Source organism: Nansenia antarctica, assembly GCF_963989245.1.
Source record: "Nansenia antarctica genome assembly, chromosome: 1".
NCBI classification, from domain to species: domain Eukaryota; kingdom Metazoa; phylum Chordata; class Actinopteri; order Argentiniformes; family Microstomatidae; genus Nansenia; species Nansenia antarctica.
Window position 1 is genome coordinate 57,263,626 of NC_137674.1, and position 14,375 is coordinate 57,278,000.

Sequence of the window (14,375 nt, forward strand, 5' to 3'; positions counted from 1 at the left end):
CCCCTTTAATAATACCAATTGGTATTGTATTTTATATCTTTGGAAAGCCTGATTAGTCACCTTTACAACGAGTTACAACTTAAAGGATCATGCATTCATGGAATGAGCAGCACAGCTAAACGTGTGGGTAGCGGCCCAAAACAAATTGCCAAAATTCTTCTGTTGGTATTCACTCTCGTTTTGAGTTGCTTGGTGGATTGGATGATTGCACTCTCCCACAGTAATAAGAAAAAAACAACACATATTGTTCATTTTTACACTTTATTCATTTTATATTGTCAGGGACCTCAGTAGCGTGTGGAAGATCCATACGCAGTCACAACAGCTTGGCTCCTCCTCCTCATGCTGGTCACCAGCCTGGTCACACACTGCTGTGGGATGGCATCCCATTCCTCAACCAGGATTTGCCGCAAGTCAGCCAACATGGTTGCGTTGGTCACTCTGGCACGTACAGCACGCCCAAGCTGATACCACAAGTGTTCAATTGGGTTGAGGTCTGGACTCACGGCAGGCCATTCCATCCTCTCCACTCCCAAATTCTGGAGGTACTCTGTGATGATCCTGGCTCTGTGGGGGTGAGCGTTGTCATCCTGGAGGATGGAGTTAGGTCCCAGATTCTGGAGATATGGGATCGCCACTGGCTCCAGAATATCATTCCGATATCTCACTGCATTGAGATTGCCTTCAATGATGACAAGTTCTGTTTTGCCTGTGAGAGAGATACCGCCCCACACCATGACACTGCAGGGGATTTTGGCTAAATTTGGGCCTCTACCCACACGGTTAGCTGTGTTGCTCATTCCACGAATGCATGATCCTTACAATTTGTACCTCGTTGTAAAGGTGACAAATCAGGCTTTCCAACGATAAAAAAATACAATACCAGTTGGTATTATTAAAGGGGAGATCTTTGCATAAATTGGTCATAAAATGTGTTCTGATCTTCATCTAAGTCACAACAATAAACAAACACAGGCTGCTTAAACTAATACCACACATACAATTATATGTTTTAATTTTTTTTATTGAACACACCATGTAAATATTCAGGGTGGCGGGTGGAAAAAGTATGTGAACCCCTAGGCTAATGACTTCTAAAAGAGCTCATTGGAGTCAGGAGTCAGACAGCTTGGAGTCCAATCAATGAGACGAGATTGGAGGTGTTGGTTAAAGCTTGCCCTATAAAAAACACACACCAGTTTTGAGTTTACTATTCTCAAGAAGCATTGCCTGAGGTTTATTTTAACAGTGAGAGACAGAACATAAAAAAATAAAAAAACATTATATAAAAGTTATGAATTGATTTGCATTTTAGGGAAATAAGTATTTGATCCCCTAGCTAAACATGACTTAGTACTTGGTGGAGAAACCCTTGTTGGCAAGCACAGAGGTCAGACGTTTCTTGTAGTTGGTCACCAGGTTTGCGCACATTTCAGGAGAGATTTTGGTCCAGTCCTCTTTACAGATCCTCTCCAAATCCTTAAGGTTTCGAGGCTGGCGCTTAGCAACTCAAAGCTTCAGCTCCCTCACAGATTTTCTATAGGATTGAGGTCCGGAGACTGGCTAGGCCACTCCATGACCTTAATGTGATATTAACTGATATTAGTGTTTCTAACTTCACTTGTGTCCTTGTACTTTATGATATTTTCTTCGTGGGGACATTATTAACACGTCTGACTTAGTCACTGGTAGAAAAAAGAAAAGTGTAATTCTGTAAGACCTACTCTTGTCACCCACAGACTCACGACAAAGACACTCCCTGGAAGAACTACCTGGTGGTTCTCAAGGACAACATGGAGGGTGCCAAGAAGCCCAAATCCTCGCCCAAGGTTAAACAACAGAGGACCGGGGCTGGAGAGCAGAGTGGGGGTGGAGGCAAGGCCCAAGACGGGTCTGTGATGATGCCGGCTGAGCACATCACCCTCCATGGAGACTGGGGCGGCCCCGGCACCATTGCCCTGGTCAGCCACACCTCCCTGGAGGGCTTCACAGTCATCCAAACAGAAGTCTCTGCAGGGACCCAGCTGCAGCCCATTGTCACCACTGACAGTACAGGGTTAAGTGTCATCACCCTGGACGGGTCCACCGTCTCTGTCCCCTTCTCCATCCCTGTTTCTATGGCTCACTCCATCCCTGTCTCCTCCTCCTCCTCTATCTCTGGCCCTGTAACTCTATCTGTCCCTGTCACCGTCTCCGGGGCTATATTGACCCCAGTTTTGGACACCTCCGCTGTTTCAACTGCTTCCGTGTTGGAAACTGCGGTCTCGCAAACCATTTTGGCTCCGGTGTCAGTGGCTGGGCCGGCTTCAGAGACGACCATTGTGGATTCTGATGTTGAGGCATTAGCAGAGAGCGCTTGTGTCTCTGAAGAGGAGTGTGTTACAGCACAGGCATCAGAAATGGGGACAGATGAGGAACAGACACCCACTATCCTCACTGGTGGACACCCCAGCACAGCCGAGGATGCTGCAGTCGTGGAAGTAATGGAAGTCTCCACTGAAGATGTTGTAGTGTAGCAAAGCCTTTTTTAATCCATTTTCGTTTGTCATTCTCTGTCTGTCTTTGACCTGGCTGAGGCAGGTTTTTGACGTTGTACATTGGAAATGAACCGCTATTAGTTATCAATTTCTTTATATCATTTTATCTCAGTAATTTAACTTCTCCTTTTTAGTCTTTTCTTGAATACTTTACTCTTCAAATTAAAGCATACATGGCCATCGAAAGCAACCTGTGCAGTGTTAGCCTACAGCCAGAGCTGTGTGTGCGTTATTGTGTGTAATATGTCCTTTTCTTTGGCGATGCAACCACAGTGACTTAACATTCAAACTCATGACCTGTGGGCAATGTGTGTTTACTCGTCTAGTCCTATACTCTCAGTAGATAACAGCTATGTTGCACATCCTTGAGACACAATGCTTTACACAGTATTAATATAAGAAATGTCTGCTGACTTTCAAATTATCATTATTGAAATGATATTGTAAATTGCAGTTATTTCCTGGAATATTTGCTAATATATAATAAAAAGTCAAACTAACTGTCATTAATTAATTGCACCAACATCCCTCACATCTGAGACATGGCAGAATACACCAGAGACATCATGATAGATATGACTTTATTACAGTCCATTTGCAGACAGAAACCAAAGAAAACAACACTATTCTGTCTGAATGAGATAAGTTTGAAATGCACGTTGATTGCCCCCTGTGACTGGAAGGCCTTGTAAAAACCTTGGTGTAGTCGTATACGCACTAGTAAATGTTGCACGACCCTATGAATTACACACAATGACATGCTCTGATAGTAGCCCTACTATAGTGGAAGGTGCGCCACAGTTCACCTTCACAATGATTAAATTCACAACACGACACATAGCACATCAAGATGGAGCTCACTGACAAAACAGGCTGACGGTTGGAAGTAGAACTGCTCTGACAGAAGAGATGAACTTTTCTTTGCATTCAAAAATGCATTTGTACAGGCAGACTTCGAAGCTCACCTCACACTGGCAGAGAAAACCAAACAACGTTTAAAGATGACATCTGTAGACAGTGTTAGCTCAACTATTAGTTTAACTACATTTTTCAGTAGCTCGGTAGTAGTTAAACTAAATTCAAATCTTAGTAGCGTTATCATTAGCTATTTACTTTTTGCCATGTAGCGGTATACTGAGCTATTGTCAGAATAAAACAAAGGAAATATAATAAATAACAAATGTAACTGTTACGGCCTTTGAACTTCAAATGTTCACACTATTACTTCCCTCACGGCTTCCTGTCTCTGCCCAGTATTTGTACCACCTCACCTGTTCTTTGCAGTAGCCTTTGTTTGACAAACTATATTTCCCTGGCTTTAGTATCATTCTCTCCTTGTAAAGTAATAGGTCATTTAGTTTCATACATTTTCAGAGTAGCTTCACCAACACTGTAGATCACCCCTATAAATAACACAGAATAATAAATAATAGTTAAGATAATTAGGAAATCACAATTCCGATATGCCTTTGAACCATGTCTGAATTATGGTAACAGTCTCAATTTAACATCAATTGCCGTCTTAACAAGAATAGCCTTGCTTTTTTACTGTAGTGCGTATCGGATATGAACAGGCAGAGCATCTCATTGTCATTTCCAGGCTGGAATAACTTTGTATAAGACATATTGTTGATATATAAATCATGGTATGATTGTTTCCCTTTCACCTGAAAATATATTTCCCAGTCGTGAATAGAAATCTCATAATCTGAGTTCATAAATAAAAATGTGTGTAATAATAAATAAAATAAATCTTTAAATATATATTCAAATACTAAATTCTAGATAAAAAGAAGTCACATCTGCTCAGCCTATAGAGTAATTACAACTGTACAAATCATGCAGTTCTGGCTCTCAATACTAACATTGTGGTTATGCCTAGTGGAACACATCTACACCTTTCACTTCTCAGAAATCTCCTGGGTTACTCAGAACTAAAAAGGGAAGAAACACATTCCTCCAAAAAGAGGTGTGTAACTGAGGATCAACAACATCCTAACTCAGTTTGGAGATGTCAATACAAGAGCACAGACACAACTTCATAGGATATAATTCAATTGAACATTGGGAATGACAGAGTTTACTCTTCTACAGATGCTCTATGAACATGGCAGCAGTTCTAACTGGGCGTACTGTTTGGAGAACCTGGGATGAGTCATTGCACAAAAACAATACATGACGAGTGAGGGTGGTGGCGGAGAGGGGAGGCATGCCGGGATGAGTTCCTCCGCTGGGGTGTGTCCCTCCCGGGTGTAGCCTCACTTCAGGTCCCCCTCATCACCTTGGATGGTCTTCTTGATGCGCAACAGCATGGTGGTGTGCCACTGGTCCAAGCGGGAGATGGAGTCAAACTCCTTCACCTGAGAGGGAGGAAGGAAGGAAGGAAGGAAGGAAGGAAGGAAGGGGGGGGGAGAGAGAGAGATATGAGTTATTATTTAAGTCTAATAACCTGTTTATTACTATAATTAAAGACATACAATGAGGTAACTATTAGTAAATATATAATATAAAGCCTTATTTGAAACTTTAAAAAAATAATTACATTCAAATTTCAGATCCAGTTTGAGACCCTAGGCTGCAATAGGGGTATCATAGAGACATACAGTTGCAATCAAAATTATTCAACCCCCATTGCATATTAGGCTTATTAGCTAAATGTAACATTTTTCAGCTGTTTGCAATAAACAAAGTAGACAAGAACAGTTTAAATAAAACTAATATTACCATGGTTTTTATCCAAAACACAAACAAGGACACAAAAAGGAAACAAAAAGATAGCAAAGGTACTGAATGTTCCTACAGAGACAGTTGGAAGCATAGTTTGCATGTTCAAAGTTCAAGGAACAGTGACTACACTACCTAGACGTGGCAGAAAGAGGAAGCTATCAGAGGCTGCCATCAGATTCCTGAGGTGCACAAGAAAAATTGGCTCCAATATGCTCAACCATATAAATAAGACACAGAAGTTTGGGAATTCTGTTCTGTGGAGCGATGAAACAAAACCTGGAACTTTTCAGGCCTATGGATCAGCGGTATGTCTGGAGAAGAAGAATGAAGCAAAGAACACCCTGCTGCCTATAGTGAAGCATGGCGGTGGCTCAGGGATGCTCTGGAGCTGCTTTGCTGCCTCTGGCACTGGCACTGGAAACCTGCAGCGTGTGGAGGGCACATTGTGGAGGGGTCCTTCCAACAGGACAATGATCCCAAGCATACCTCAAAGTCCACCAAGGCTTGGTTTCAGAAGAAGAAATGAAAGAATCTAGAGTGGCCGTCACAGTCGCCTGACTTGAACCCCATAGAAAATCTCTGGTGGGATTTGAAGGCAGTTGCAAAACGCAAACCTAAGAATGTTACTGAACTGGAGGCCATTGCCCATGAGGAATGAGCCAAGATTCCTCAGGAACGCTGTCAGAAGCTGGTGTCTGGCTATGCATCACGTTTGCAGCAGGTCATAACAGCAAAAGGGTGCTCTACGAAGTACTGAAGATGCTTGTCATGAAGGGGTTGAATAATTTTTAGACTGCAGTAGTCTCATTAGCATTTTGTGTTGAATTTGGATAAAAACCCTTGTAGTATTAGTTTAATTGAACTACTCAACAGTTGTTGTGTCAATTGTTTATTGCAAACAACTGAGAAATTGTATATTTTGACAAACCTAATGTGCAATGAGGGTTGAATAATTTTGATTGCAACTGTACATAGGTAGACATGGAGACTCACCGCCTCTGTGAAAGCTTCACAGCTCTGTTCCTCATGAGCCTCCAGGAGTTTCTGCGAAACAGAGGCAGTAACGGTCGGTGACGGTAACAAGACATTTAACAAACAGAAGATTCATTCGGCGACCATTAACCGTACCTTCAACAGCTTGCACTCTCTGGAGTCCGAGAAGGCGGGGAACATCTCTTCGTACTTCTCGACCGCCAGCTGCAGACATGGCCGGAGTGAACATCGTTTAACTACACGTCAAAACTACCGCACGGTTGTCATCACAAACAACTGGGACTGCATTGTTTGGTTTAGAGATGTGTGGAACTCACCTTAGCGTTCAGCTCGTCCACGATAAAGTGGCATAGGGAGGCTTTGAAGAAGTACTCTTTGGCGCTGTATTTCAGCAAGGGGTTGTCCATGGTGCTAGCGCCAACCTGGACAACACCCAAACAAGGACACGTTTTAGAGCATTGTCCGTTGACTGTACAACGATGTCAGTGAGATATCTTGGACAAATACAAAACGCAAGATAGCATGCGCACACAGGTGCACGCACACACACACACACACCTGCTCGTAGATCTCGATGGCCTTCTGGTACTGCTCCAGCTGAGCACTGTAGGATCCCACCTTCAGCAGACATTTGTTCGCAGAGCTGTGTCAGAGGACGAGAATGTCAGATATGTGTGTGTGTAGAGTTCAGCACCAAATCACGATGACCATAGTTAATAACACCAACCTGTTAGACTCCTCTCCTTTGTAGTAGTCTGCTGCCTGCTCATAGTGGGCGATCGCCTAATAGAACACAGACACAGGATGTTATAACTGATTAAAAAGTTCAAAATCATAGTATTCTATTTCTGTAACTTTTACCTAAGTCACATTAGTACCGGGTGCATTTACAATAAAAATCGAAATGATAGTATTGCAATAATTTAACCAATGAAGAGATGAAACTTACAAACCCACGCAGGCACACACACGCGAGCGCACACACACACACACACACACACACACACACCTTTTCAATATCCACCATCTCTGACTCGTAGATCTCTGCGATGGTGATGTGGTGTTTGGCTGCGATGGTGAACCTTCCCTGGAGGAGGTCAAAACAGAAGAAGAATCATTACTAATTGGGTTTAAACAAGAGGAGCCAATCCAGTTAATAATGGATTAATCTACGGGCCAGATGGTGGAGTACAGTAGCGGCTACATACACTCTATATCCTGAGTTTCACTGCTGGTGAACACATTATCAGAAGAGATTCAGTTCTCACCCACTGGTAGAATTATCCTGACCATGTAAACAAACTGCCATTTAGGGCTGGGACGACGCGTCGACGTAATCGACTACGTCAATACGTCGACTTGCGTAATGTGCGTCGCAAATAAACAACATGGCTGCGACCAGTTACGAGCGGCGTGTCATTGATTTTCAACAACGCTTAACTCGCGCTTTTATTTTGAAGACGCGAAAACGAAACCGAAAGTCTATAATATCAGAATGTGCCTCTTGTTGTCTTTCAGAGTCAGAGAACAGATACCAAACTGCCGGCATGTTTGCTATAATTATATTACTTGGCAGTAGGTAGTCATCACTCAATGCTCGTCTCATTTACAGAACAGCATGGGTTGCTTGCACTGTTTGATCGCGTCATAAAAAATTATCGTCTCACATTGGCGAACATTCACACGGAACACGGAATGGCCGAACTCCGACTGTGCTTTAAAGTGGGTGGAGTATGGACTCCGCACATGCGATAGTATGTATACTAGTATACTAGATAGTAGTATAATCATGCGAGCTTTTATCGACCGGAGATCTCCGACACAGTCGCACATCAATGGCGCGGTTAAGGCTTATCCCTCTGAACCTGGCCGATCATTCGGTGCATCCCTACTCTCAAGTATTGTGATTTTCTGTCGTTTTTCTTTAGACATGCCATCATTATGAACAGCTAAGATACTGTAACTTGTTGACCTCCTAACTGTCTCTCGCGACGCGCCCGCCCCACACTGACCTATAATAATAATAATAACCAGGAGGCAGGCGGGGGGAGAGAGGAGGGGGGGAGAGAGAGGAGCGTGGGAGGGGGAGAATGTTATATTGTTATTGAGATCGTTATTGTTACTGAGAGGTATAGTATTCCGGTTAGAATTTTACTCGAATTGCACTAATTAGAGGATTTTATGTTGGTATTTATTTTTGTATTCCTCCTGAAAATGACTTGAACTTGCCTACTGCATTACTTGCACTTTTCCTTTTATTTGAAGTTAACTTTTATATTTTATAATATTATATTTTATGTTGGACTGTAAGAAAGAGAGGATATTTTTTGTTGTGGAATATTGCCCTGCAGTGCAGAAGCCTAATTTATATATTTGAATATATAAGAATAATTGAATAAAATACGGAAATGTTAATAAGAGAAGTTTTTGACATTTATTTGGGGAAAATTAAGTGACACATTAATCGAACAGCAAAAAAAAATAATCGGTAGACTAATCGTTTATTTAGTCGTTAGAGTAATCGACTAACCGAAAAAATAATCGCTAGAATTAATCGTTAGAAAAATAGTCGTTAGGGACAGCCCTACTTTGAGATGACATGACAAACACAGAAGATGATGCCCATGGACCGTACAGTTATGACTACTGAAGAACACTGCATAGATGATAGAAGCTGCCGGTCTATGAGCGTCTTACCATGTCTGTGTATATATCGATGGCTGCGTTTAAGCACTTGATAGCCTCTATCGGCAGCAGTAAGGGAAGAGGAGGAAAGCGTTAGACTGACAGGATGATGACGATGATAGACGTGTTAGGTACAGACTTCTCATCTCCAGATACAGTATGGTTAGTTATAGTTATAGTTAATGGTATAGTTATAGTATCAAACCCTGATACATCTTAGTATAATTGTAAAGACAATTTGAGTAAATGTGCTTTAGGGTTAAGACAAAAGTTCCATTATCCTATGTAATTTTCCCTTGTGATCTACAGTATAATCTGAGTATACAGTATAATCTGGGTATACAGTATTACCTATCTAACCCATACTACCCTACAGGTCCCCACTGCTCAAGAGTTGATAACCACAGCAGAGAGGAGAGAGCGCCTGAGAGCAACTCGACACAATTTAATTAATATTGCAGGTCAATTTGTCAACAACAACTTTCATCACCACCAGCATGCTAGCACATAATCGAGGATAGGCCTAAAAGCTAGTTGGCCCACATGTTGTATGCTAAAGATTAGGGCTGGGTTCAAAAAATCGATTTCCCGATTCTGAATCGATCTTCATTAAATTAGCGATTATCGATTCATAAATCCCGAGATCGTTTTTTTTTCTTTCTTTTTTTTTTTTTGCTTGCAGATTCAACCCGCAACGAGATCTCGTGGCCAGATCTCGCGCTACAAGAATGTATCATATCTCACGCAACGTGAGGTCTCAACACTAAAATCTAAAAACATGGCGATGGCAGGGACACTCAAGTCACCACCAGGCTTAAAGTCAGATGTCTGGGATTTAAAAAATGTGACGATAGAGATGAGCTGGACAAAAGCAAAGTCATATGTAAATAAAAAGTACATTCATGTAACTGCTTTGGAGTCAATTCATTGATATGTTTAACAATGCTACATGTTATAGGGTTCCTTGAACCATTTATAGCATTAGTTCGGAGAATCTCTTTCATATTCAAGCAAAAAATGTATATTGTAACTAGATCGAATCGGAATCGAATCGAATCGAATCGTGAATCGGGAGCTGTGAATCGGAATCGAATCGTTTTGGGAAATCAGTGGTCGATACCCAGCCCTGCTAAAGATGTCAGTGTGGCCTGATATCTGCAATACCAGCAGGCAGGAGAGGTGTGGTTCTGAGGGAAATCACTGGAACTGGAACTCATCACAGTGAGCTGAAAAAGTGTCCCTGTAGAGCTACCACCACTTCCAGAGCCTCCGTTCACGACTGGATGTGTGAACCTTACATTTACATTTTAACCATTTATCCAAAGCGACTTACAACTGAGATTCCGGGGACAGTCTCCCTGGAGTCACTTAGGGCTAAGTGCCTTACTCAAGTGCACACTAGTGGTGGTGTTCCCAGGAGGGATTTGAACTCATGACCTTCTGATCACCAGTCCAACTCACTATCCCCCAAGGCCACCACTACCCTATGAATCCTCTGACTACTGACTACTAGAGACTATGAGTCCTGGGAACCAAACAATACAGACTAAACAATACCGGCCCGTCTCACCGTTGGGGTCGGCCTTCTTGAAAGCGTTTCCAGCGTCGATAAAGCTGGTGGCCGAGTCGTGTTTGTTCTGGAGCTGCATATGGAGACGGGCCGCCTGACAGAACGCATTACCAGCAGCTAGAGAGAGAGAGAGAGAGAGAGAGAGAGAGAGAGAGAGAGAGAGAGAGAGAGAGAGAGAGAGAGAGAGAGAGAGAGAGAGAGAGAGAGAGAGAGAGAGAGAGAGAGAGAGAGAGAGAGAGAGAGAGAGAGAGAGAGAGAGAGAGAGAGAGAGAGAGAGAGAGAGAGAGAGAGAGAGAGAGAGAGAGAGAGAGAGAGAGAGAGAGAGACACACACACACACACACACACACACACACACACACCTAAATTCAACCTCAACATATAAAGCATATTCATTGCACTCTCATGGCACACTCTAATAGTTCAATTAGTTCACACAGCTAGAAAAACGCAAACCACAATGACTCCCGCCAGAAGAGGGCAGCACACCCTACTTGCACAGTCTTTCAAGTGGGAAGTAAATGACATGCGTTTATCCTCGACGGTGTGAGAGTAAGCAGGAACGCACCGCCCCAGTTCTTGGCCATCTTAAACATGTTGGCTGCCCTGGCGTACATCTCACAGGCCTCCTCCACTTTACCAGGTCCACCGCTGGAAGACAAAAAAACATGGTTGTCAATAAATGATTAAGTAAACGTCATCGTTCTGTTTTTCACACCAAATGAACAGAGAGCAAAAACACCGGTGTATCATGTTTTTTTTATCGAGGCATCAAGGTATAACGTTCAAAACTTCTAAACGTGGAGTCTAAAAAAAGAACAGTGAGTGCTTTGCATTCATCTAACGAAGCTCACGGAAGTAACATCACTCACATCAACGTATCTGACAGACACTCTGATCTACAACGAGGGGTGACCCCCCCCTCCCATTTTCCAGAGACATTGCCTACCAGGGCTCAATTTGGGACAGGATGCTGCGAAATCACTCACATAAATAGGACACACTGTACACTGCTGTTAATTAGCTATTCAGAAATCTCTCTGACGGTGCTTCTAGGATGAATATACCAGAGCAAAAGCCACATGGCTGCTCTGATAAAGCAGGGTTTTTGTTTTCGCGAAAGCTTACTCCATCATCAATTAACAGTTAACATGAAAGTGTCATAATAGCATACAAGAGATATTAAGCCTCCCGTCTAGAAAGAAAAATCAAGATTCTCTGTCTGTTAAAAGGGCTGCTTCTATTTATCCATCAAAAACATACCTGCCAGCTTTGGCATGAACGCCATGATCACGGTGACTAAAGCTGTAGACCTGAGTGTAGCTTAGAGGTCAAGCAGATCCTTATTAGGCTAGATACTAGGAAATCTGGCTTCCTGCAGCTGCCTGACAGATGTTTCAGTTGACTGTCTTTCTAGGTTTTTATGTGGCCTAGTAGTTGTTGTCAAAGCAGGGAGAGTGTCTCTCTCATACACACACAGGTCTACTGTATCTCAAACCTTCACAATCTATTTCACATACAACACTTTAATGGCTTTGGCACTGGTGCGGCACAGTTGACAGGCTTTGCCCCGAGGCCATATATAAATGAAGGCACACTTACACCTAGACCTACCTCTCCACAGCTTTCCCCTCAGGGGAGTTGTCACTGTGCCTAGAAGACACCCTGAAACCCAGGACTGAATGCGTATGATCAGTGCATCCACCCTATGAAATGTAGCCTACTGTCCATGACATACATGGGGACATTGAAGCTCAAGTGGTCACAGAGTTCATATTTTCAGCAATCTGTGTATGTAGTGTATGGGGGACTCTTCATTCACTGACAGTGGTGTACAGTATATGAGACAAGGCACTGCAGGGAGCCAATTGAGGGTTGCCTTGCCTCCTGGCAGATACGCCAAGGGGCTGTAACCTGACTGACCTGCATTGCAGTGGACTACAATTTGCAGTTACACTAACTCCACTGACATATGTTGGTCATACTTGCATAACCAATTGCTTGGCTTCAATGATGTCACTAACTATAATAATAAAATAAAAAAAATAAAAAAAAGCCTTTTTAGGGTTAGGGTTAGGTGCATACACGCACATGGCTATAATGGAGGTGCATCCCCAGGGCTTTACACAGAAATGTTGACTGGGTTCAATCTTGCTCGTTTTTTGCTATAAAGATGCCTAAAGCTTCCTCTTACAGGTGAAACTAATGCAATACATAGTGCTTCATTGCCCCTAACCCCATTGCAACAATTTCATGAATGAATAAATCTGACTGTCCCGTTGACAAACTGCCTGGGCGTGCATAGAAGATGTATGAGGTCGCTAGCTCGTACCATCTCTATATACGATAAGGCATATGGACCCAGGCCAGGACAAGACAGTCTATCTATATACGATAAGGCATATGGACCTAGGCCAGGACAAGACAGTCGTGACCTACAGTAGCTAGTTGTTTACATCCATGTTCGCTACCAGCCACAATGGAGGAGGCTAGCTAGTAGTATCTGATGCTGCTGTCAATGACAGTGTCATACACTGATCTCAAAGAATAAGCGGGAAAAAAAGATTGTGAGATTCAATACATTGCTCCCCAAATCAAAAATGATTGTCCTGGCTTGTGGATTAGTTGACTTGTTAGCCCTGTGTCCTATGCGTGTGCATGCTGACGACGAGCTACAGCCAGGTAGTGTAGCTAGTCGGCTAGTACTGGACCGTGTGTTCTCGTTCTCGCTGCAGTATTCTTACCCAAACATCCCTCCCAAGAACGAGCCGGAAGACTTCACTTTCTTGTCAGCATCAGCCATGAGCTGGATCGCTTCCTTTTCTTTGCCAGAGTTGTCCATGTTCTTTGTATAATAGTGCAAATGCGGGCTAAGAGTCGGATGAGACTAACCGCATAGGATCTTGGTAATGACGGATTCGCTAGTCGGTGGTTTTCTCCAGTGTAGGCGTGCTCTCTCTCACCCGTCGCTTTGATCATGGGACTTGGAGTGCCTCTGTAGACAAAGTACCTTGTATTAGGAGCCTGTAAACTACAAATCCCAGAAAAACAACAAATAATTTAAAGGCCCTATTACGTAATATTTCATACCTTCACAAATACATGATTTAATTGCCAAATGTCATGTCCTAATGACATCTCCTCATGAAATCGTGAAATGTGACTGCGAGTTAATTGAAGCTATACAATTATGTATTTTAAAATGTATATATTAATATCAGAAATTATAGATGGCTCGATCCATCAACATCCATAAATCCTTCCATCACCACACGAAATAATCAATAAATATTTTTATACTTAATGACTGATCTTTGGCCGCACTATATACATAGAGATTGGTTTAATACAAACCATACAAAATGGATTAATAATTATACAAAAATAATAACAAAATTAGTTACTTGTTATCAAAGCCTCAACATACACGATTCTGTTTTTATATCCTCAGTGTGCTCCATCATTGAGTAGCAGCAGGTGGCACTAACACACAGAGAATAATCAGACCATGAACACACCTCTCTGTGCATAGTCGGTCCTCCTCATTCTCTCGCCTGTATCTTGCTTCTGTACTCAGACCTGCTGTTCCTACATACCGTTAGCCCACTTGTTCAACGTTAGTTCCATTGTTTGGTTTTAAGTTGATTACATGGAACAGAGTTACTATTCCCATATCTAAAGTATAGAAGGCTTTGATAGATACTGTAATTCTCTACCCTGTCTGGAGCCATGCCCATGTTGACCCACTGCACAGTGCACAGGGATCACACATGTACCTTATCTTACTGTACCTGCAGGGGAGGCTGGTGGCGGTAGAAATCGGCGTGTGTGTGTCAAGTTGATATTGACAGTTAATACTAATTA

At 42.6% G+C, this 14,375-nt stretch overlaps 1 protein-coding gene across 2 annotated transcripts; it reads right to left on the bottom strand.

Annotated features, from left to right (window-relative positions):
- Positions 1-3,183: 3,183 nt before the first annotated feature.
- On the bottom strand, positions 3,184-13,353 carry napbb (N-ethylmaleimide-sensitive factor attachment protein, beta b; the record flags this gene model as incomplete). Of its 2 annotated transcripts, XM_080546013.1 has the most annotated exons (11): positions 3,184-4,897; positions 6,258-6,308; positions 6,393-6,461; positions 6,575-6,679; positions 6,816-6,900; positions 6,985-7,040; positions 7,267-7,344; positions 8,955-9,001; positions 10,513-10,629; positions 11,080-11,162; positions 13,256-13,353. In XM_080546013.1, 11 exons carry the CDS (start codon positions 13,351-13,353, stop codon positions 4,796-4,798), a joined length of 891 nt encoding a protein of 296 aa, XP_080402139.1. In that variant the 3' UTR covers positions 3,184-4,795. The 2 variants fall into 2 exon arrangements, with proteins under 2 accessions (XP_080402139.1, XP_080402140.1); XM_080546014.1 differs by lacking the exon at positions 8,955-9,001 and having other exon boundaries at positions 13,256-13,279.
- Between the last annotated feature and the right edge of the window lie 1,022 nt (positions 13,354-14,375).